Consider the following 22,767-nt stretch of genomic DNA (forward strand, 5'->3'; position numbering starts at 1 on the left):
AAGAAAAACTTTGCTCAGTGGGTTAAAGATGCTTGGAACGAAATACCCTCTGAAATGATTATAAAATCATTTAAAAAATGTTGTATTAGCAACAAACTAGACGGCACGGAAGATGATACTGTTTTTGAAAGTGAAAGTGACGACGAAGGCTCTAGTAGTGATTTAACAATACAGAGTTCGAGACTGAAAATATGTATGATGACAGCAGAATTCTATGAAATGTTTGGCGAATCGGATGTTGAAGGATTTTGATTTTGTTTATTTACCAAGGTATTTTTTATCATATATTTACTTTTTTTCCTCAGATGATTTTGAATAATTGTAGTACTTAGAAAAAATTTTTCGAAGTTTCTCGATTTCGGAAGTGGGAGGTTGACTTATACGCGGGTTTCTTATTTTCTACGAATTTTTTATGTCGAAGTGGGGGGGGGGGGGTCAACTTATACACGAGTATATACGGTACCTTTTTTAAATCTATTTTGTATTTATTAGCTTGAACGTAATTTTGTGCTACCTGTAGAATTAACGCATATAACCTAATACTTGAAAAGAACAATGGATTTTACTTCATTTTCAGATGAAAACACTGCTCTTGTTCAAGGCAGGTATAGCTACCATCATTATATGCAAGATCGTATGAATGACGACGGTTGGGGCTGTGCATATCGTTCCTTACAAACAATAATATCATGGTTTAAGTTTCAAGGTTACACAGATAAAAATATACCAACGCATACAGAAATTCAACAGGTTTGTTGCATTTAATGTTTAGAAAATCTGCATTTTTATTTTGCATATTCTTTTGGTGATACAGTACCTTCATGTAGTAACACAGATATTTGAGTAATTCAGTATTGTTACTTTTCTTAGGCTTTGGTGGATATAGGTGACAAACTTCCATCTTTTGTAGGGTCTAAAAAATGGATTGGTTCTCAAGAAGTTAGCTTTTGCCTTGATTATCTGATAAATGTAAGTTACAAAACTAAATCTACTAATATCCAAATCCTTATTAAAACATTTATAAAAACGTGTTCTATTTTTAATACAGTATTTGAATGGTAGATGTAGAACTTGACATGGATTCATGTTTAAAGATATTAAACATTACTTTCTTAACTTACTGTAGGTAAAATCAAAAATCATGTGTGTTAGCTCAGGTGCAGAACTGGCAAATAAGGGCAGAGAGTTGTTCAATCATTTTCAGGATCAAGGAACACCTGTCATGATAGGTTGTAAATTTTATATTCATTCTTAATAAGTGATTTTGAAATATTTCAATTTGACAAACATAGAATACAAAATAGTGTATAATTAGTGTTACAGCATTTGAAGGAGTAATAGGTGTCATCTTCATGTTACAGTGATGAAGATAACACCTATTATGCAAACATGACTTTATGACAGAGATTACTACATCAGTAAGTTGTGTAGTATTACTTCTGTTTTTTATCATTTTTTTCTGAAAATTTGGGAGAATACAAATTAATTGCTGAAAGTTGTGTAATTTATTTTATGTTATGTTTTAGGGAAAGAAATTACTAATGGCTAATATTTGCATTAATTTACAGCAAAGATTCAAAATGGCATTAGTTTGCATAAAAGCTGCAACACGCAAAAACTTTATTAGCTCAAAGCTATTTAATGGCCAGAAGGGCTATTAATTTAAATTGAAATATTTTTATTATTAAATGTGATTAATATTACAGTTACTGTTCAAAATATCAATCATCAAATGTGATACAAGCACTGATTAGCTTCTTCAAGAACTGACCTATTCCTTAAAGAATTTCTGGAATATTATCAAATATTGTCATCCTAGGCAGCATCCATTTGTAAATTGCATGTGAAAAATGCGTGCAATTTATGAATTGTGCTTCGTATAAAAAACTTAAAACTTGAACATGAAAATATCGTAAGATGTGTCTTGAAAACAATATATATATCTTTCAGTTTTCTACTACTACATAATAGTTTTTGAAAAACTCTGCGCAATTTGTTTACTTTTCATAAACATGTACTTTACATAGATATTTATGTTAATTTTTCTCTTTTTTTTTTACTATACACATATGTATAATTTCAGTTAAAATTCAGGTTAACCTCCTGCACCTTTTGTTGCATATTGATGTGCATTTTTGGCAAAAATTATGTAAATCAAATATTTCTTACTATATCTTCTACTGCATTTATGCATATGAAATTTTCCACAGTTTATTAAATATGATAAGCTAAAATAAGATATCAAAATGTTGTTAATTAAATAATCAGTTTTCTACAAATATATGAATTTTATATTGTAGAATTTTATATTAAAGCTATTACTGAGATGAAAAATAGCAATAAAGTCATTGAAAAAAATCTGAATTTTTATTAATAAATTCATAGTGTTCTATGAAAAAATTGACACATGCTTGAAATGACATGGGGTTTAATTGAAAGAAAAAAAATTGCAAGGAAAGGCCAACATATGGCACAGGGCTGCAAAATGTCAGTAGCCGCTACATGAGAAACGCGTATGAAATCAGCTGTTGTGAAAGAGGGAATCTACCCCTTCATGGCTTTGTCAATTTTTTAACCTCCCCTCCATGTGTTTGTCACAGTGTGATGTGAATTTATCACATAAGTTGTGATCAGACCCTTTCTCTTCCAGGAAATGCATGTTATGCTATTCAAACTTTCAGTGTGATGGGTGCAAGGTATGCTGATATGTTACAGAATCCCATTATCCCTAGTTTGGCTGATAAAGACCTGTTGGAAGTATGACTTTTATTTAGGATAGTGCTTCACTCTGTGTGATTGCTCATATTTTGGCATGGAAAAAAATATAGAAGTTCCTTTTTGCAATAACTCATTATTGGAGATGAGAATTAGATACAGCCTGATGAGTAAAAACTTTAAGGCCAGTAAAAATTTTTGAGAAAATGTAAAATGAAATAAAAGGGATTCAAATAATATTAATTATTAAAGTTCACTGATAAGAAATAAATGCTATAAACATAATTTGTAAATACATAATTATGAGAAACGTGGTTATTTACAAAGTTAGTATTTCTGGCTGAGTAAAACTTTAAGGCCACCAGTCATTTTTTAAAAATAAATATAATATAATCATGTAATTACCATTGCAACTACTAGCTTGTGACAAAGCTGCAATTTTCATATTTGTCATACGTTTCTTCGAAGTATTGGTGATCTTTGTGAAGATGGCGAAGGGTAAGAAGTTAACTGATCGTGAAAGAGGAGAGATCGAAGCTTTCTCTTCAACAGGAATGAGTAGTCGTGCTATTGCGATAAAGATAGGAAGCTCAAAGACTGTAGTCAACAATTTTTTAAAATTGAAAGTCAATTATGGTAAAAAGAATAGTGGGGGAAGACTTAAAGCTTTGTCCTCTCGTGATGAAAGAAGAGTTTGCCAACTTGTATCTACTGGAAAGTATTCAACCAGGAAACTGATTCCGACGACAGGTTTAAAAGTTTGTCAAAAAACGATTTATAACACAATTAGAAGGTCTGGAAGGTTCAGTTATACAGCAAAATTAACTAAACCTCAGTTACTGCAGAGACACAAAATAGAGCGTTTGAACTTTGGCCAGAAAGTCATGACCTGGGAACCAATCGATAGAAATTATTTTTTCTGGAAAAAAAAAAAAAAAAAAGGGGGGGGGGAATTTGGATGAACCAGATGGCTGGAATTTCTACTGGCATGATATAAGAAATGAAAAAGAAATATTCTCCAAGCGCCAATTATGTGGAGGGTCTGTCATGACTTGGGGCTGTTTTGCTTACAATGGTGTGGGTTCAATTGTTTTCGTTTCAGGTAGAATGAATTCACAAGGATACCAAAATGTCCTAACAAATCATCTTTTGCCAAATGTTGAATGTCTTGCTGGAGAAAATTGGAAATATCAGCAAGACAATGCATCGATCCATTCGAGTAACAGCACAAAAAATTGGTTCCAAGTCAACAATGTTGAAACTGTGAAATGGCCAGCTAGATCACCTGACCTCAACCCAATCGAGAACCTTTGGGGTGACTTAGCAAGAAGCGTTTATGCAAATGGGAGACATTTTACATCAACAACAGAGCTGAAATCTACTATCGAAGATGAATGGTATAAAACCGACCCCACCCTTTGTCAAAAACTCGTTTCATCCATGAAAACCAGAATATTTGAAGTAATTCGAAGAAATGGCTCCTACACAACCTTCCGAGTATTTGTAATTTTTTTCTTATATGTTATTTTCTATGTTGGCCTTAAAGTTTTTACTCAGGCTCAAATATTCATCCGTGTGTTCTGTAATATTTTCTAATAATAAAATATTTGCAAATTAATTTTTCTACTTTTTTTACTTAAGCTCAATAATTGTCAATCAAATGGTATTTTAATTCCTCAGTTTAAATGTTTCCATTTTCTCAAAAATTTTTACTGGCCTTAAAGTTTTTACTCAGGCTTTATTATACAATAATGTTAAAGAAAAAGAACCTCCTTTAGTAGCATCAAGAGGGGGGCTGCATCTCTTTGGATCACTTCAGAATTGTCTGAATAGAGTTCACTTATTTGGAGACTGTCAAACAGCCCTTCGCTAACTTCTTTTTGAATAAAGCTGATGACTTAAAAAAAAAAAGAGATTTTCCAACTGCTGGAGAAATGGTAGAAAGGCAAAGAACAAAATGTTATAGAAATAAAATTAATTTTATATATTTTAAATTGTTACAGATAATTTATGATACTTTATACTCACTACAAGCCCCCCTCAAAAAAAAAAAAAAAAAAAAAAAAAAAAAAAAAAACTTCTGCCCAAGTTAAAAACAATTAACTTAAAACTTTATATGTCAAGCTATAATAACTTTCAATAATTTTGTTTCTTTCCATGGTCTAATGTAATGTCAATGTTCCATGATCTAATGTAGAAAGAACTAATGTTTTTTAAGGTGGAAGGGGATCTGTATTTCTACAGTTTATATAAGTGTAGAAATTTTGTGGAATGATCTAGATTTTCAGCGGCAAGTTTTTTGTGATATATAATCAATGCCATTTCTTTAGGAGGTGGAGTTCTAGCCCATACAATACTAGGAGTGGATTTTAATAAAAGCACTGGAGACCTAAAATTTCTTATTTTGGATCCTCATTACACTGGAAGTGAAGATCTGAATGTTATTTTGAATAAGGTAATAAATAACACTGTTTCAACAACAAAAAAATTTTTTTGCTAAAATCATATTATTCCATAATTTTAATTTTGTATAACTTCTTAAACGTAATTTTATTATGTTTAAAAATTAGAATTTATTGTTAACTATGGACAGGGAAATTGTTGAGTTGAAGCAAGAAAAATATTTCACTTTATAAATGAAATTAAATCCAAGATAAAATAAGAATAGCTTATACAGCCTTATGATCTGTAATTGATCTTTTAAATCACAGAATCCTCGCCATTTTCGTTTCACTGTCCCCTTTTAAAATTTTGTTCAGTGCCTCTTACATCTGCAATGCTTTAAATATCATCATATCATTCATAGGCACTGAATAAATACTGATTATTTTTTATTCATTACACTTTACATTTTTAATACCCACCCGCTTCTTGATTCTTTTTTTTATTGCCCCTTAGAGCTGCAATGCCCCCTTAAGCTCAAAATTATATCAGTTTTACTGAAATGGTAATAATTTTGAGATGGCAACATAAATACTGCTTTTATATAAAACAGTGAAATGAAATATTTATTGAAATTTAAATGGTCTGGAAATCACATATATTGTTGGAATCTTTACTACAATTCCTATTTAGTGAATATTATAATTGTAAAATATGGAACTATGGAAAAAATTGTTAGACTTCTTTTTTATATTTACATGTCGAATGTACATGCTTGGGTAAATATTTAAATTTTGATTTTCACAGCAATAATTCCAATTTATCACATACTTCAGGTGTTATGCAACATCTGAAGACCCATGTTAATTCCAAATTAAAAAAAAAAAAAAAAAAAAAAAACTAATAATTAAATATACTGTAACATACATACAACAAGAGTTCATTTTTACTTGTTCGTTAAAGTATAGTCCTTTCTTATAGTGGTATAGATTTCATTAATAAAAAAAAAAAATGTTTATGTCATGATGTTTAAATTTTATTGATGACTTTCAGGGCTGGTGTGGCTGGAAAACTGTCCAGTTTTGGGATGAGTCCGCATTCTATAACCTTTGTTTACCACAGCGACCAAAAGATTTATAAAATTCTTGAAATTTAGTTTTGTTTATTAAATTTATATTTTTCTAATGAAGTAGAATATAAAAGATTATTTTCCTGGCTGATAAAATGTCCATATATTATTTTTCTTCAACTGTATATTTTATTACAAGAGATATAATGTTCCTGTAATAAATATATTTCAGTCAAGGCAAAGAAGTGTTTATTAATGCAGTTCTAAAATGATATGAAATCGTAAATACATACATTATGAAATAAGCGTAATTTGAAAATAGTTTCGTGCTTTTATTTATTAGAAGCAACTCCAGGAATACTCACACATTGGATTCCACAAAAATCACTGTTGTAAAGACAAAGTTCATTGGTTTGAATTGGATAAAAACAGTTGCTGTTCACTGTTTTAGAGATAAATATATATATATATATACAATTCAAATATTCACATGGATTTACTATAATACTATTATTGAAAGCATTCTCTTTCAGCATCTAAAACTTTGTTCTGTTTAAAGTTATTAATTAAATAAATGATCGGATACATAACAAGCATAATTTTTATTCCCCATTAACTACTGACTTTTACAATTAGATCCCATAATTTTCTGTACAAGCATTAATTTTGGTTCTCCACACAGTGAAACATTAAAAGACAGAATAGGCAAACCTCATCCACTGTTGAAAATCTGCCTGTGATGGTTGATGTATTAATACTGTATATATTTTGCTGTGTAACTAGATGTCTTATGGGGGAAACACAGAAAATAATTCTCTTTTACATGAGTTTATCAATAAACACTTAGAAATTAAGAAAGTTTCTAAGTTCTCAGCTTCATACCCTTCAGAATACTGTCTTTTCTACTATGTATGAGTGAGTGCAGTCTGGAAAGCTGAAAAGCCTGTAGACGTCTGCTGGAGAACACATGAGTAATTAATATTGCAGTTACTGTTTTTCCTCTCGTAAAAAGCTTGAATATATATTTCAAATACCAATTGCACAGTGTTTATACTACAATATGCACAACAGTTAACAGCCATGATGACTGTGTTCCAATATACTTATCGAGAAAACTTATAAGAAAAATCTAATCTATAATTATAATGTACACTATGACTAATATCTCTCAATTCAAACTGAACCACACTAATCTATCGGAGTAAACCTGGAGGAGAAATTTTAAAGAAAGATGTATTTACTACAAAATTTTAACAAAAAGCACATTTGCATATGACAGAACAAAAAAAAATAAAATGCCTTTGAAAATAAAATGTACAATGATTATACAAGATATTTTAAATAAAATTTAGGTAACGATTTTTGCTAATATGGACAGTTTAACGCAATATACAAATTCATGAGTATCTTAAAAGGTTGGGAAACTGGGTATTTTAACATACCTTAATATATAAAAAGTAAGCTGGTTTCACATTGCAAACAAAATACATATACATAACACAATCGCGACCTTGCAGTCACCTGCAACGCGGTCAGATACGGCATAAAATGTCGAAAAATGTTTCTGAATTTGACCAGTTCATTGCAACGCACACAAGGCCACACCCATACAAACAGCACTAAGTGCAAACCACTGGATCTGTTCCACTGGTGAGGGCTAAAATGGGTTAATTCTAAGAATCTTTTTTTGGTTCCTTTTCTTCGTCGTCATTAAAATTTAACCAGCTCTGTTCAACAATGGTTGCAACCCTCTTCTCATATTCTCTACGATTTTCTTGATATAGCTGGGCAGCTAAACTATTTGCAGGACTATTGGGATTTGGCTCATCCAGTAGGGACTGAAATGAAATATAAAATATGTAATACTAATACTGAGATCTATTATGCAAAAATACAGAAAAATGCTACCAAGTTAGAACAATTTCATATTATAATTCTTAATTATTAAATGTATTATACAGGGTCTTTCAAAACTAACCGAACGAGCGAGTTAAAGAGCGATAGAACATATAAACATTTTTTGTTGCAGAATACATAGTCACATGTTAAGCACTTAGGCCCTGAATGGCTGATAAAAAGTCTTACTTTTTTGTCTTCAGCGACCTTATTATTTTTTTACTAAGCCTCTGCATGATATCCAAAGTTAAATCATAAGGCTCAATATGCAAACATGCATTCTATAATTAAAAGTATTTGTTTCAGTGCACTCATAACTCTTTGTTCTACTAGTTTTGAAACACTCTACATGTAAATAAACAAAACGCCATTAACAAAATTTCAAAAATTACTTAAATGTGCTAATAATTAAGAAATGAAACATTTTCAGGACTAATAAATAAAATGCACTATTTTGGAGCAAAAATATTGCTTATGCGAATAGAAAAATCTAATAATTGATTAAATCCAATTTGTAATGAGAATTCTGTTTGATAAATCTGAAAAATGTCTGTTGCTCGGTACTTAATAAATTAGTAACTATGCTGGAATACAGAGCACCTCCAAATTGAAAAGCAAAAGCAGAAATTTGTATTTTGTTGAAATTATTTTTACAGAAACTTTGCTCTCAAACAGCTTTCCCCCCAAAAAAAAATATAAAATGCATTGTTAGCTTAACAACACTTTAAAACCTATTTACAAAATAGATTAAAATCTAAATTCTAAACAGAATAGAGGCTTTTTGAAGTCATTTTAATACTTAAAAAGCAAATTTGTGATATATTTACATAATGAAAAGAAATGAGAATAAATATGAATTGGAAAAAAAAAAAAAAAAAAAACTAGGCTTTAAAGCCCTTAAGGAACAGTGCTAAATTTTCAGCATTTCAAACAAAAGATGATTTTATAAATACAGAAATTATTTTCTAGGTAACCAAATCTTTAAATACATGTCCACTTATTTCCGTTTTATCCAGTTTTGAGGTTTGATATTAAGTTGATGTTATCTTAATTTTTAATACATTCATATTTTTATATCTTATTATAACAAAATGTTAAAACATTTTCTCTAATTAAAAAAAAAAAGGCAGAATTATCGTAAATACTACACTAACCTGTATTGATGTCAAAATAGCAGATACATCATATGTAGGACTCCATCGATTCTGAAGAATATCCAAACAGATACTACCGTCAGCATACACTGCAAATATTGAATTAATATAGAGTGAATTGTTAAAGCTAAATAATGAACTGCTATAGCAGATACTCCAAAAATATTAAAAATGAAATTCACATTACTTTAGACTAATATGTACTTCCAAATTAATTTGTTAATTAACAGTTCTTAAAAACAAATCGGTATCTACCTGAATGTAGTCTATTGATTTAGAATTCCGCAAGCATGGTAATGATTGCTGTTAAGTCCTCTAATTTATTCGAATACCCTAATCACCTCTGTGAAGTAATGAAGACTCATATTATGATAGTAAATAAGGGGAAGGTCACAAATACCATGAAGTAATAGAATATGAAAAGCCTTCAGTAGGGAAACTGGCTTATGTATATTTGTGTTATATGAGGAAATGTCTCAAGAAAGCATTCCTTTCAGTTACAGTGTATAGAAGATGACACATCTGAAAATAATTATTTCTGAGAAATAAATTAGCATCAGTACTGATTACTATAATAGTCTTGAAAGACGACTGCATTCTGCAGATCATTCAAATTGTGCTTCATATCCCAAAACAGACTGCTTCCTATTGCTTTAAGGGGGGGGGAGTTAACAGTTAATTCAGTGTGGTTTGTATAGTATACAAACCACAATAATATACTGAAGCATATAATGGATGTCTTTTTAGCACTGTGTAGTCTTTCTTACCTTCGATTTTTCCCATATTAACAGCTATTTTGAATGATGTCATTGCAATCATTCACAGTAATTTCAAAAGTGTCATTTCATAATTTCTACATATAAAAAATAGAAATGATAGAACTATATTCATATGTGGGCATATATATTTTTGGTACTTACGTATTATTGCAACCAGGTTGGCGCGATTTGTAAGTTTGAGTAAAAAAGTATGAATAGAAAGAAAATGTACATTTATTAATTACAGATAATTTTTAATACCGTTTTTATATTATTTTGTTTTAAAATATAAAATAGCAATTAAACCAATCCGGTTTCGAATTTGAATAAGTTGCAGAATTATTTTTCCGGCGGAAATCTTTTGGCTATTGCTTTTAGCACTGATTGAAAACCGTCTTCGCCATTAACAGCTTGAGCTTGGCGCCATATAAATTCTATAAGGTATGAGTCAAGATGATGATGGGCTGTTCCTCTCTGTTTTTTGTTGCGCAATTTGGCTGAGCCCCACATGCGCTCTACATGTTGTGTGTGAACGCCCGTGTTGGGATCCACAAAGTTATATTTGTGATTAACAGTTTCATGCAGAAATCCAGCATTTTCGAACTCACTTGTATTGTATCCTTTCCAGCAATCTGAATAAATGATGCTTCCTTCCTTGATATTTTCGCAAATTTTTTCCATGAGGGTAACGGCGCTTCTGTTACGTACAGTAACCAAAAAAGTCTCTTTCTTTTCTCGGCAAATTCCGCCGAAAACGCATTGCTGTGGTAGTACACACCGAGTGTTATTTTTTCTTTTTACAAAACTACGTATAACACGTAGGGTTGCCGTAAGTAGGGTCGCCAAATTTGGCGATTTATGCGAATTTTGGCCTGGTTGTGTTAAACGCATATTTGTAAAAAGACATTAAGAATTTACTATGCTTTCATCATACAACATCCTGATTCGCCGGTTCATATCACATGACCCCAAGTGATCTCATCTCATGTAAACTACACTACAAAAATCTAATTATCTACATTATTTTCAAGTTAAATCTTAATTTGGAATACAAGTTTAAATGCAAGAACTATTTCAATTTGTACGAATAGCTTACTAAGAAATTAAAACCGCAGTGCTTTATTTCGCTAGTGCATTCTCATTAGAATGGATGAATTTAACCCTTGACTTTGCCTTATGTATATTTCCACCATCGAGTGAGCGGTGTGATTACATCCTAATTTACTTAATTACTGCCTGTGAATGGCCTTAGGGCATAAAATTGAACTATCTGGTAAAAATTCTATGTAACTGTATGCCAGTATTGAAAGAAACAATCTATCTGATCAGAAATTGTTTTTGAAAATGTAAAAGTTAAAGGTTACCAGCGAGGATATTTCGTTTGGCATCGATTGTTACATTACTGGAGACTGTATCGGTTGCGCCGTCAAAAACAGAAATGTACCCTTTTTTATATGCAATGTTGAATAGATGGGATTAATTGCAAATACAGAATCTAGAAGTCTTTCATAATCTATGAAATAACTAGTGTATTTATTCAATTTGAAAGCTGAATTCTGAGCAGTTACAACCTCATATCATTACTTATGAGAATACATAAACATATTTATCAATTGTGGATCCTTGGTTTCTATCTGCAGAGTGTTCTTGTTAAATGTTGTACCTTGTATCAGCCACAGCAAGTATCCAACAGAGATAGAAAATATTTATTGGGTTCTCAAAACAGAAAGCATAACATAGATTTGTTGAAGGAAACGTCAAAACAAGGCACATTAAGTAAATTTCTAAATAAAATGCAAGTTGATAATGTGATGACACATTCTACCCGACATTGAAACCAAGGAGTGGCCCGAAAATTATGCAAATTTCAGGGTAGATGCATGTCACCGAGTTATGTGAATTATGTGTTCTGTAGCTCTCCAGAACACATTAAAGATAGATATAAGGGAAGAAACCTGTAGAATGTTCAATTTTCATGCTGTTATTTATGCTAAAGAAATCATCGTAGAAGATTCATTCTTATCTCAGAAGACACGTGTTAAGAGAGAATGCCAGGCCGTCGTCAACAGAGGCAATTCCAGCAGACAGACGATTTTACGAAGGACATCGCAATCAAACTGAGAAGAGAAGGTTGGTCCATATGGCAAATCTCAGCTAACACACACTTAGACACCTTCACAGTGCACCGGCTGTTGCAACCATGGTTGGCACAAGGAAATGTGCCAACAAAATTATCTGTGTTATGAAAAATAGTACAATCAGAAACAAATATTATTCTGAGGTTCTAAACTGTTTGTGCACCAGATTACGTTTGCAAATGCTATAAAACGACCTAAAACAAAATTCAGTAGGTATATAATACCCCAGATGTTGCTGCTAAGTTAGTTCTACCTTTACATTACTACAAACTGCCGGCAATATTTGATAGCACTTTGGAGCATTTACAAAAAGAATTTTGAAGACATTTTCCCAAATGTATCAACCTGGACTGAGAATTTCATTATGCATGGCAATATTAGTACCCTCAACAAAGTGCAGCTTTTCAAAGCTGAAGCTGATTAAAAATTAATCTTTAATGAATGAAATGATTAAGCAGTAATAACAGTAGAAAGGCAGACTGTGCATTCTTGGGACATACAGGGTTCATACACATTTCTGCACATGGAAATTAAGTACTTTTGAGGACTTTTAAGGACCATTACTGAAAAAAATTAAGGACATATGAGCAAATAGCAAATTAATAAATTCAATTAAAATATTATATGTGCCTGAACTTCACTTTTGCAATACCACCCAAAAAACAAAATAGATCCGTAAGTAGGAAGCATTATTATTAAACATAACTTAATTATTAATTGAGCATAAAATATACTTTATGAAATTTACCAAACAGCATTAAATATTTTACACTTACAATAGTTCGGTATATCTGAAAGAAGATAAGTGACATTTTATTTACGTTTTACTAATAGTTAGTTTCATGCTTATTTTTTTTATGTCTCATTAGTCATTTACTAAATCTAGAGGTTTAGTAAATAGCAGGTAGATTTTATGTCAAGCATCATAGTTTAAAATGAGAAGTAAAATCATAATCAGAATGATTTATAACAAAAGACTGGATGTTGTCACCGCTACTCCTTACCTACAGTGAGGATCAGAACAAAACTGAGAGGCCTGATGTGGGAACGGTTAGCTAGTTTTGTTAGTTGGGCTCTGTCTGTTGCAGTTAGTGTTGTAGCTCAGTGTAGAGTTCCAGGGTTTGTAACCAAGTTAATATACTTTAAGGTTCCAATAAGCAACTAAAGCACCAGAGGTGACACTAAGTTGCTTTGTATTATTTTAGGTCTCACTAGATACTAAGAATAAGTTTTCCATGAATTTTTACATTTTTATGTTTTACCTTGTACCACGCTAAGGAATAATGAAAGGCAATAACTCACTTTATTATGCGGAGATAATTTTTAAGGGTAAGCAGTTAGTTATAAATTAAATTAGGTAGTTAGATAACCTAAGTCATTATGGATTTACATGATTACTATTAAATTTTACTTATTTTTTAACAATATTGTTAAAAGTCCCTATTAAAATCACAATCTAATAAAATTTCACACTTTAAAATACATGCAATTTATGTCATTGATTCTTAAACGAAATTAGGATAATTATACATTAAAGCTACAAAAAATTTATGTTTTGTAGCAACAACACTTAACAAAATATTTATGCATCTTTCTAATTTGAAGGCTTCCCTGGCGTTTTGGCTTAATTTATATCAATTTTCTTCTCTTTAAACATCTTTCCTAACAATTAAAAGTCTGTTTGAATACGCAAACCAATGTTCTGACTAGTTCTGCGTGCTTTATCTCCTAACTTGTCAACCTCTCCACAATGTACCTATGAGGGTTTAATTGATCTGGTAAAAGTTAAATAGTCCAAAAACTCCCGACAGACGTGAAGCAGGTTATTGTTATGTCTCAAAGTAACTATAAAGTCAGACAAAGGTTTAAATAAGCCTCTTATTTAAAAAGAACTTAAAGGCGTGTTCTTATGCTAATCAATTCAATTGCAATTTGTGGTGATGTAATTAAACAAGAACAATGAAATTCAAACAAAAAATGTGGACTAGTGGTCAAAGACTATATAATTTAATTTTAATTTAAGCTGGCTCAGTAACTCTATCGTCATAACAAATTCAAATGTCAGCAGCAATAATGCAAAGACAAAAAGTTGCAAATTATCAGAGCTGGCAGGAACTAATTCAGTGAGCAAGATTAAAAACATACCCTGTCTTGCACACCAAAAACCTCTGTTTAAAATCTGCCTAAGTGATTTGCATTCAGGAGAGGAAATAGAAACGGGAAATTATAGTAAAGGCTGAAATTATAAACAACTCGATAATTTACATAATAATACCTGTATATATAGTTGAAGAATAATTTTCTCTCTCTTTATGTACTTGGTTTCTTTCTTCAAAATGCTTCCTTTTCATTTTAGAATTTTTGGAATTAATTAAAGATTTCTGTTATTCTAAAAAACTAAATGCATTTAGAATGTATAGAAAAAGCTGCTAATTTTATTTCTTTAGTAATATGAACATTCAGGAGAAATATGAAATATGTATGGTAAGAGCCGGTTACAGAGCTGGTGTGGCAGAACTTAGTGACACACCGAGCAACAAAATGTACAAATGGAAAAACTTTTAGAATTTAGAGCAGGCACTGGAAGCAGAATTTATAAAGGCACTAGTCAGCAAAATTTAGGATCTACAGAGATAAGTATAATATTCCACGTGATTGCACCAGGTGGGAAAATGCCTAGCATCAGACCTGTGTATGATGCATTAAGACATACTAGATGAATCTTTTAAATTGCCAGTTTTCAATTTCTTTAATAATAAAAAAATTATTTTCTATAATACCTGTCCATGTGATAAGATTAGAAGCATTTTTAATATTTTCCATACTTGTGTCTAGTGAAAAGTAGAGAAAATAAAGGGAAGATAAGCCTGTTAAGAAAAAGATTCTAGTATCAGAAATAAAACATTCAAATATTATGTTTTCTTCCAGATATTCCCCAAAAAGTAAGAAATTCATTGCAAACTTTCTGTAAAATACATCCATTATGTGTTAATACCAGAGACATTTTTCATTTTGTCACATTTTTCTAAAATCTTATGGAATATTGGGTCTATAAATCTTGCCTTCAAATCCTTCTACACTTTCCAAGTTGCAATGTCTAATGTCCCGAAGAAAAAGTTACGCCTACCAATTTTGTTACAGCAAACAGTTAGAAATACTTTTAAAAAAATCAGATGGAAAAAGTGTGAAATTAATTTTACACAGAAAACTGATGCATATTCTGAGAATTCTGAAAACTATGAGACAATTACATGAGAAAACTCTTATCATGAAAAAATTAAAAAGAAGATATTTATTTATAATTATTATGTTATTTTTTAAATATAATTTCAATATATTACCATTATTTTAATGATATTTATCAATGTTAGAATGTTTAAAAAAAATCGTTGAAAAATTCCCAGATCATGGAATTTAAAATTTTCTATAGAAACTGATCTTCAAAATCACCAAAATGATAAGTCGTTCAATAAAAGAATTCACATCTCCAAAAGCGAAAAGTTGTTTAAGAGCTCTTCATTAGAAAAAGAGAAATAATTTCGAAATACATGTTTCAATTCTTGCTCAGAAAATCGAGTATCCCACCATTTATATTAGAAATAGGAACAAATCATAACCCATTCAAATAACCATATTTATCAGTGAATCGCTAAAAATATACCTCCAAACTGCTAATTCACACTCAAAATGGCAGTCGTAAAAACAGACAGAAATTTCACATGATTAAAATTAAGGACCTTCTGCCGATTTTTGCCAAAATTAAGTACTTTTAAAGACCAAATATTGATTCAAAAAAACTTAAGGACCGTACAAACCCTGGACATACAATTTTAAAATTAGTAGAATAGTAGTAAACATCCCATTGTATTTTTCCTCCCACCCCCACCCCATACACACACACACACCCTCCCCAGATTTTTTCTAAGTGACCTTTCATGCATATGCATTTTAAATATCCAACACATGAACAATGCAACCGATACAAAATTTAATCAAATTTAGAACTTTTAAATAAATTTTTTCTTACCATTAGGGTGAAACATTTTTGATACAAATCGCACCGTTGGTGGCTTGTTTGGGTACTCTTCCGTAAATTCTAGAGTAAGTTTAAAGGTACCATCTTCAAAAGGAGTATCATGAGGGCTGTATATTAAAAAAAAAAGTGTTTAATAAAATTTATTTAAACACTGAACATAGCAGAATAAGCAGTCAAAAGAATAACATACAGTACATAGAAAACAGATAGTACAGGAATTTTTCCTTAAATACTTAGTTAAAAAGTCTGATGTGTACACCACATAAATTCCTTGTACGGAATATTAAATTATACGTATTTTTTCTTGCATTTCATTTAAACTTATTAGATTGAATTAAACCTACTTTGCCGACAGCGCATAAACCACAATAGAATAAATGCATTCTTTAAAATTCACTTTGTTTACCACTCTGGTGCTAGGTTTACTTAACAGTATTATATTTCGTTCATATTATAACTCAGAATGCACAAAATTTATATCATTTAAAGAATTATCTAATCGTTGCCACATGTTCTATTCAAATACTAAAACAAAGCTAGAACGATGTATAAAAGAAATTAAGCAAACTAAACAAAAAAGAAACAGTTTTTCACAGACGATTGAGTATTTCTCATTCAATTAATTCAGTTTTCACTTCGCAACAAGGCAAAAATACATACAAACTCAAAATATCTGTATTTAACGAGTCTTTTATTCTGTCCTTACGTACAGATATCACGCAAAAACATAGTTAAATTGCATTCGATAGCGGTCAAAATGGATATTTTCCTTGAAATATGCTGCCTGAAACTTTTCGCGATTACAATACTTCCTTTTTACTTCGTACAAGGAAGTAAAATGCTTCTCAGTGTAAAAGTAGAAAATTTTCTTAAATAAATAAGGATTGGTTCTGTACATGTATAACATCTAACTCAGAATAAAGCCTCACACAGCAAAAATTCCAATTAATAAAACAGTCATTATTAACTGTTCATAATTAAAATACAAGGGATCTGCATTTAAATGTAAAAAATACATACAAACAAAAAAAATTAATTTACTTAGTTCGTTTTTCAGGGAAAAGAGAACTGCTTTGCTGAGAATGTACTGAAAAATGAAGCTACAGTTCTTAAAATATCCTATCCTACCTTCTATACTAAATAAAACAGCATGTCACTGAACTTGTTTCTAATTATATCAAAAAATATTGACATAACTCTGCGAATTTTATGTGTGAACATACAGAAGTTACTATATTTAATTTATTAAAGTATAATGCAAATCTTACTAACTGAAATGTTTGCTCTAAGGGGATTCATATAAAATGTTACATTTTATACTTTCAGACTGATTCCTGCATAAGGTTGTTTATGTGAAATTCCTTAACTTATTAAAAGAAACTCTATACGTGGAAGTACATATCTAGAATTAGTATTTAAGGAAGTAAAACTCAGTCATTTTGAGCTTGCAACAATAAATTTTATTAAGAACATAAATATCTAACTTTGGGGAAAAAGCACATGTAACACCAAAAGATAGTAAAATAATGAATAACACAAAAATTTATCAATCAATATAAATTGTAAAGCTCTTTCATTTAAGAAGTTTTTACACCTATTCTTGATATGACAAAACGATGATACGGGCAACTTAATGACAAAATTCAAATTTTATCATTTGCTATTATGGTAATCTGAATCAGTTTTTCATAACAGTATCTTGTATGAAACTTGCATAGTTTCGAAACTTCTGATCAAAATTCACTCTCTATAATATATAAAATTTAAAAAAAATAAATAAAATAAATACCATTGAGTTAGCATAAAACCTGCGCTTACATGTGTAATGGCTTTGTGATTAAAAAAGCATCATTTGACTAAATGAAACGCAAAGCAAAATATCAATCCTACAACATACAAGTTGCAAACACCTTGTCCTTTCGCGACAATACTCCATCAACTTACATCTAGCAAACACCCGTGAGAAGAAGCAAAATGCACCCAGTGTGTCTTATTAATCATCAAAGAGTAACCACATACTACTACAATCCTGTAGCAAGATTGTTAATGCTATTTACAAATCAATCATTAATCTGGAAACTGAAGTCGTGCTACTGTTTGCGATATTGAGAAAAAAAAAGGGGGGGAATTTACATTTAAATATTTTACACTAAAATTCAAGTCTCAATTAACATATATATTTTCAACAAAATAATTACAATTACACATTATTTTACTGTATAAAACATGGCCACACGGAATTCTATCTTTTAACTTTCACTTAGGATTCCAAATATTATACAGTCGAAAGTCGTTAATTCGGACACCCATAATCCGGAATGATCTATAATCACGACCTAAAAACTTTCTGCGCATGCGCCGCGTTGACACATGCGCATAGGTGTTTACGCGCGCACGTAAGACCTTTACGACTCTGCATATGCGTGTGTGCAAGCGCAGAATACGTTTTCGCGTGCGCGTTTAATGTATAACGGACGATATAAGCTAAAATTATCTACTTCAGTTAATGTTGATGATTGCGTTGTTCCTTAATCTTCGAATTCGATGCGTCTTATTATTTTTTGCAGACTGTAAGAGCAATGTTGTAAAAGTAAACTTGAACTTTCGATTATGTCAAATAGAATTTCCGATGTTGGAGCTCCCAAAGGATCTACAAAACGAAAGTATGTTTCAATGTCCATCAAACAAAAAGTGGAATTGCTGCAAAAAATGGATAAAGACATGAAGAAGGTGACAGAGAGGTTAGTGAAAATGAAAAAATTTTGATTGACAAGTTAGTCGGTATTCTCGGCACAGCAATTACGGGATTTGAACAGCGGAACTTTGTAACTGAACAAGAAATTATGTCTGTTTATAGAATTAAAGAGAAAGTATTATCACATAAAACGAAGCAACTTAAACAACTTACATTGAAAGAAATGTTTAATAAAGTAAACAAATAAATATTAAGCTTGCTTTTTTTTTTTTTTTTTTTTTTTTTTTTTTTTTTTTTTTTTGTAAATTTTGATACACTTTAGATTATAATTGTTCTTTATTTTGTAAATTACGGTTTCATATTTTTTATTTTAGAATTTCTGCATGCCATCCTCGAGATTTAAACTGATGATCTATAATCCGGAAAAATCGATAATCCGGAATCGCCAAAGTCCCGACAAGTCCGGATTAACGACTTTTGACTGTATCAATATCTTACTTCTTAAAAAGAAAAGTTGGTGTTCCCATGCAAATATCATTTCAATGAGGAAAATAAAAATTTACTTCCTACTTTTATATATGAAGGTCCTTAATAAAAAGTATCAAAATTTCTCTAGTCTTTTTATAAAGGTATGTAATTCTATTCTTTTCAGTTATACAAAGTAAAAAAAGTTATTATACAGAATTTATTTTCCCTAAAATGGATTCTATTAAAGCTTTTTTTTTAATTATAGGGGGGGGGAATATCCAAACAAATTCACCATATACCTTAAGTATCTGTTACAGAATAATTTTTTTCCCCTTCAAATTATATAAATACCTTATTTTGCATAAAATTCTAAAATTATTAAGAAAGGAAAAACTGCTTAATCACTAATTATACTAAACGCTGGGCAAGTAACCGTTCAATGCTCACTGGTGCAGAGTTTGGATAATGAATCCGCACTACATAGAAGCAATGCTTTATTTCTAAATTATATCTCTGCAATGCTATGTCCCATCATTGCAATTTGGGAGATTGCTGAACATTTCTCACTATAAATGGTAGTACACTATGATCGGTCACAATCTTTATAGATGAACCGAATATCCATGGCTTCTACTTTTTCAATGCCAAAACTATAGCGTAAGCTTCAGGCTCTACAGGCAGCCGACACAGGTTAACTTTCAATACTGAATGCTATTTTTAGCCCAGATAAAAGTCTAAACACACATAGCCTTTTCTACATCTGCCATAATTATTTTGCGCATGCGTGAATTATCTGTTGCCAAAAAGCGGCAAACCTCGAAGCCGATGTTGAAGCTCAGCCGATACATACATGTGTCGGTATCGGTGCTACTCTGTATAAACGTGTCGGTATCAGTGCTTAAAACTATTTGTTTAAAAAAAATACCCTGCAAAATATGACTACAGGAAACAAGAGATTAAGCTATACAATTCAGTATAAACTAGGAGTGTTAAACTACGCCAAAGTGCATGGAAACAGAGCAGCAGCAAGGCATTTCGGTCCACCACCGAAATGCCTTGCTGCAGGAAGATCAACTGCTAAAAAACAAAAACATAACCTTGGATGCCCAGCTCCATCTTGGCCTGAACTTGAAAATGCCGTAAAAATGTGGGTGATAGATAAGAGGAAATCTGGGATAAGTGTTTCAACCAAAATGTTAATCAATGAGGCCAAAGGATTTGTAGAAAAACATGGGAATCAAAACTTTTCAGGGTCTGAGGGCTGGTGCTACAGGTTCATGAAAAGGCAAGTCTTCTCAATGCACACAAAAACAACTATTGCACAGAAAATGCCAGCAGATTATAAAGAAAAAATACTAGCATTTCATAGGTTTGTTATAAATGCACGCGAGAAAACTTCTTTTGAGCTCGGTCAAGTAGGAAATATGGATGGATGAAATTCCACTCACATTTGATGTACCATCCAACAAGACTGTGAGTATTAAAGGGTCTAAATCAATAACATGAAAACCACAGGTCATGAAAAAACCTAATATACGGTAGTTCTAACATGTTGTGCTGATGGCACAAAACTACCGCCGTTTTTCATATTCAAAAGAAAAACTTCCAACGTCTGTAATTGTTCATGTCCATCAGAAAGGCTGGATGGACGAAGCTGGAATGAAACTGTGGTTACAGAACATATGGGCAAGGCGACCTGGTGGACTCAAGAATACCCTCTCTTTTGGTTTTGAATCAATTTAGCACCCATAGAACTTGAAACCATAAAGAATAAAGCAAGAGAATTAAAAACCCAGATAGCTGTCATTCCTGGTGGACTGACTAGCCAATTGCAGCCTTTAGATGTATCGGTGAATAAGCTATTTAAGGAAAAAGTGCAAGAACAATGGAACAAGTGGATAAGAGAGCCACATTGCACCCTCACACTCTCAGGTAGAATGAAACAGCCCTCTATTTCACAAGTGTGCGAGTGAGTAAAAAGATCTTGGGAGGACGTAAAGGCTGAAGTAATTGTTAAGTCCTTTAAGAAGTGCGGAATCAATAATGCTCTTGACAGAACAGAAGACGATGCATTATTCGAAGAAGGTGATACTAACGATGATGGAAACAAAAGTGATGACGATATTCTCATTTTCGATGATGATGATAGTGAAAAGGATTTTTATGGTTTTGAAAGTGATTAATGTCTAATTTCATGATAGGCAACGTTTTCCTTGACTCTGTGTTTTTTGTTGTTTCCACTTTATTTTGTATTATGTTTGATTGCTTGCCGTTCATTCATTTATTCATTACTGAAATTTGCATATTGTGTTAAAATAGCTTGCCGTTTGTTAATTTTCCTTAATAAAAATATATTTGGTAATTGCATTCAATGATTATTTATTTGGCTTTTACGAAACGTGAGAACTAAAAGAAACCACATTTTAAGTTATTGTGGTACCACGCTGTTGCGCGGACTATTAAAACTTTTTTTTCCTTGTGCATGGTTTTCTAAATAAGGGTGTGTCTTATATGCCGTCAAATATGGTAATATAATGAAAACGTCTGATAAAAGTAGCAATGGGGAAGGTGGTGGGAAAAAGCTTTTTTTCATAATTATAGACAAGAACAGTTTTTCTCAGGACATCACACAGGAAAATGAAAAAGACAGAAAAAAAAAAAAAAAAAAATGAAACTAAATGGTAAATTCGAACATGCTAATCTAGACTCAAAATATACCAGTATGCAATGATCTGGCTATTTAAACTTAATGGAGTAATGTGTAGTTCAGTACTGCAAAATCCATTAACTCTTATCATAATTTCCATGAAAAATATATTATTTGCTACACGAAATTTAAACATAAATAACAATTCCAAATTTTGAAAATTGTCGCCAACACCAAAATGAGTCGTTTACTGCTCATCATAACGTTGCCAAATCTCATGTGTACCGTATACTAGGATTAAACACAAAACCCACTGCGAATCAAATGAAATATATTATCCATCTGAAAGCAAAATTAAAATAAAGCAAAGAAAGACAATCCGTTACATCAGAAAATAACAACAGAGCTTAAAAATATCCAACATAGAAATTAAGTACATGTATCTGATATTAATATAATACATGGAATTTTAATTCAAGGAAAAAAACATTAAAAGATGCTTCTCTGCAAAAATTATTCAAATACGTAGCCATACTGAAAACATACAATAAATAAAAATAAGCCTCGCCATTTTCTACTATTAAAAACATGCAAAAAATAATATCCCTTGATAATTGCTTCCGGTAAATAAAACTTTAGATATTCTTCTTTTCACCCCCCCCCCCACACACACACCAAAAAAAAAAAATCTTTTTTCACCTATCTTTCAGTACTATCTGATTAATAAGCATTATTTTTATATCCTTTAAGTGTTCAAATTTCTGCTAGGCCAGCATTTCTCAACCAGTGGTACGCAAAGAAATGAAAGT

At 31.2% G+C, this 22,767-nt stretch overlaps 2 protein-coding genes across 3 annotated transcripts in view; one reads left to right on the forward strand and one right to left on the reverse strand.

The window, feature by feature from the left end:
* Ufsp2 (UFM1 specific peptidase 2) overlaps positions 1 to 6,411 on the forward strand; it is a 61,792-nt gene extending 55,381 nt beyond the window's left edge. For both annotated transcript variants that reach the window (XM_035352024.2, XM_035352026.2), the window contains exons 9-13: positions 578 to 750; positions 871 to 969; positions 1,127 to 1,229; positions 5,046 to 5,170; positions 6,151 to 6,411. In XM_035352024.2, the coding sequence (XP_035207915.2) occupies positions 578 to 750; positions 871 to 969; positions 1,127 to 1,229; positions 5,046 to 5,170; positions 6,151 to 6,237 (587 nt within the window). In that variant the 3' untranslated portion in view covers positions 6,238 to 6,411. The remainder of the gene's footprint in view (positions 1 to 577; positions 751 to 870; positions 970 to 1,126; positions 1,230 to 5,045; positions 5,171 to 6,150) is intronic.
* The window catches only part of Ubc6 (ubiquitin conjugating enzyme 6), a 58,933-nt gene continuing 42,564 nt past the window's right edge, over positions 6,399 to 22,767 (reverse strand). Inside the window, exons 3-5 of the mRNA XM_035352027.2 lie at positions 16,140 to 16,255; positions 9,217 to 9,305; positions 6,399 to 8,004 (exon numbers count right to left, since the gene is read on the reverse strand). Of these exons, the coding sequence (XP_035207918.1) occupies positions 7,840 to 8,004; positions 9,217 to 9,305; positions 16,140 to 16,255 (370 nt within the window). The 3' untranslated portion in view covers positions 6,399 to 7,839. The remainder of the gene's footprint in view (positions 8,005 to 9,216; positions 9,306 to 16,139; positions 16,256 to 22,767) is intronic.

This window comes from Stegodyphus dumicola, chromosome 9, assembly GCF_044657685.1.
Source record: "Stegodyphus dumicola isolate Sdum_Otavi_A_Nest chromosome 9, ASM4465768v1".
NCBI lineage: Eukaryota > Metazoa > Arthropoda > Arachnida > Araneae > Eresidae > Stegodyphus > Stegodyphus dumicola.